Source organism: Equus quagga, chromosome 10 (assembly GCF_021613505.1).
Source record: "Equus quagga isolate Etosha38 chromosome 10, UCLA_HA_Equagga_1.0, whole genome shotgun sequence".
In the NCBI taxonomy this organism is placed as follows: Eukaryota; Metazoa; Chordata; class Mammalia; order Perissodactyla; family Equidae; genus Equus; species Equus quagga.
Genome location: NC_060276.1, coordinates 121,963,878 through 121,965,073, shown reverse-complemented (window position 1 = coordinate 121,965,073; position 1,196 = coordinate 121,963,878). Strand labels below are relative to the sequence as shown.

At 55.0% G+C, this 1,196-nt stretch overlaps 1 protein-coding gene across 1 annotated transcript in view; it reads right to left on the bottom strand.

Annotated features, from left to right (window-relative positions):
* ZBED1 (zinc finger BED-type containing 1) overlaps positions 1-181 on the bottom strand; it is a 10,898-nt gene extending 10,717 nt beyond the window's left edge. Inside the window, exon 1 of the mRNA XM_046673824.1 lies at positions 46-181. Within this exon, the coding sequence (XP_046529780.1) occupies positions 46-156 (111 nt within the window). The 5' untranslated portion in view covers positions 157-181. The remainder of the gene's footprint in view (positions 1-45) is intronic.
* Between the last annotated feature and the right edge of the window lie 1,015 nt (positions 182-1,196).

The window sequence follows — 1,196 nt, the reverse complement described above, 5'->3', positions numbered from 1 at the left end:
CCCCAGGTTAATCTGGGGTCATCTCCCTGTTTTAAGGTTCATCACCTTAATGACGTCTGCCACGTGTCTTGTGCCGTAGACGGTTCCATGGTCACAGGTTCCAGAGGGTTCGGGCATGGACGTCTCCGATGGCTCTTGGTTGGCCTGCGGTACCATGGCCTACACACACTCCTGTCCCTGGGCGCATTTTAGTAATCCACCGCTGAAGGGAGAGTCGCCGGGACCAGAAGAGGCAGGGACGACCCCAGGGCTGGGCAGGAAATCCTCCCTGGAGAAGTCCCCTGGCGGATGCCCAGGAGGGGTGTGAGGGTGGCCATCTGGTTGACCCAGGGCCAACATCTCCATCCGGCGCCTTCCGCACGGCGCCGTGGGTTCACGATGAGAATCCCAGGGAGCCATGACGATGTTTTCAGTTTCATGGATTTTAAAATCAGGAAAAGAGAGAATATCATGAGAATAATATGAATAACGGAGGAACTCTTGTAAAAGGTAAAATTTTTGTTTCTTTTTACGGAAGAGGGAAAGGGGCCCATAGAGGGGCCAGATCCTGACGCATCTCTGTGGGGCGGTCGGTTCCTGTGTCCCCTCCTCCTGATCCTGGAGGAGGCCTTCGGTGACGCTGGCCACGTCCTGTGTCGTTCCCCTCCTGTTCCTGTTGTTAAGCGTGTTATCTTGCAAAGAGGAGGCTTCCTGTGAAGAACCGTGGACCTCGCGAGCACGGAGGGTGCTGTTGGCGTTCGCTGCGATGCGCCGGTTGGTCTTATCTGGGACTCACGTTTTTATGTACGAGTGTTTTCTCCTGCGGCATTTAAGGCCTCGAAGTCGCTGGGCCCGTGGCTGGAAATCGGCATTTTCGGCGCACATCAGTTTCCTCTTCATCGTCTTCCCTCTTTTCTTCTTTTCCTTTTGCTTCTAAGACGTGGGGCAGGAGGAGCCGGGGATGCTGGGTCACTGAAGAAAGTCGACTTGAGGGACCATGAGGTCAGAACAGGACCCGCTCCTGGGTCCCAAAGATGAGCCCAGGTCTTGTTAGCTTGGGCATTCTGGGGTACCATGCATCTCTCTCTCCTGTTGCGATCCTCCATTTTGGATGCGGTTGTGGGTTAAATTGTGTCCCCCCCCGCCCCCCAAAAAGACATGTGTGCATTCTAACCCTCGGTCCCTGTGTCGGTGGCCTTGTTAGCAAATACGGTCTT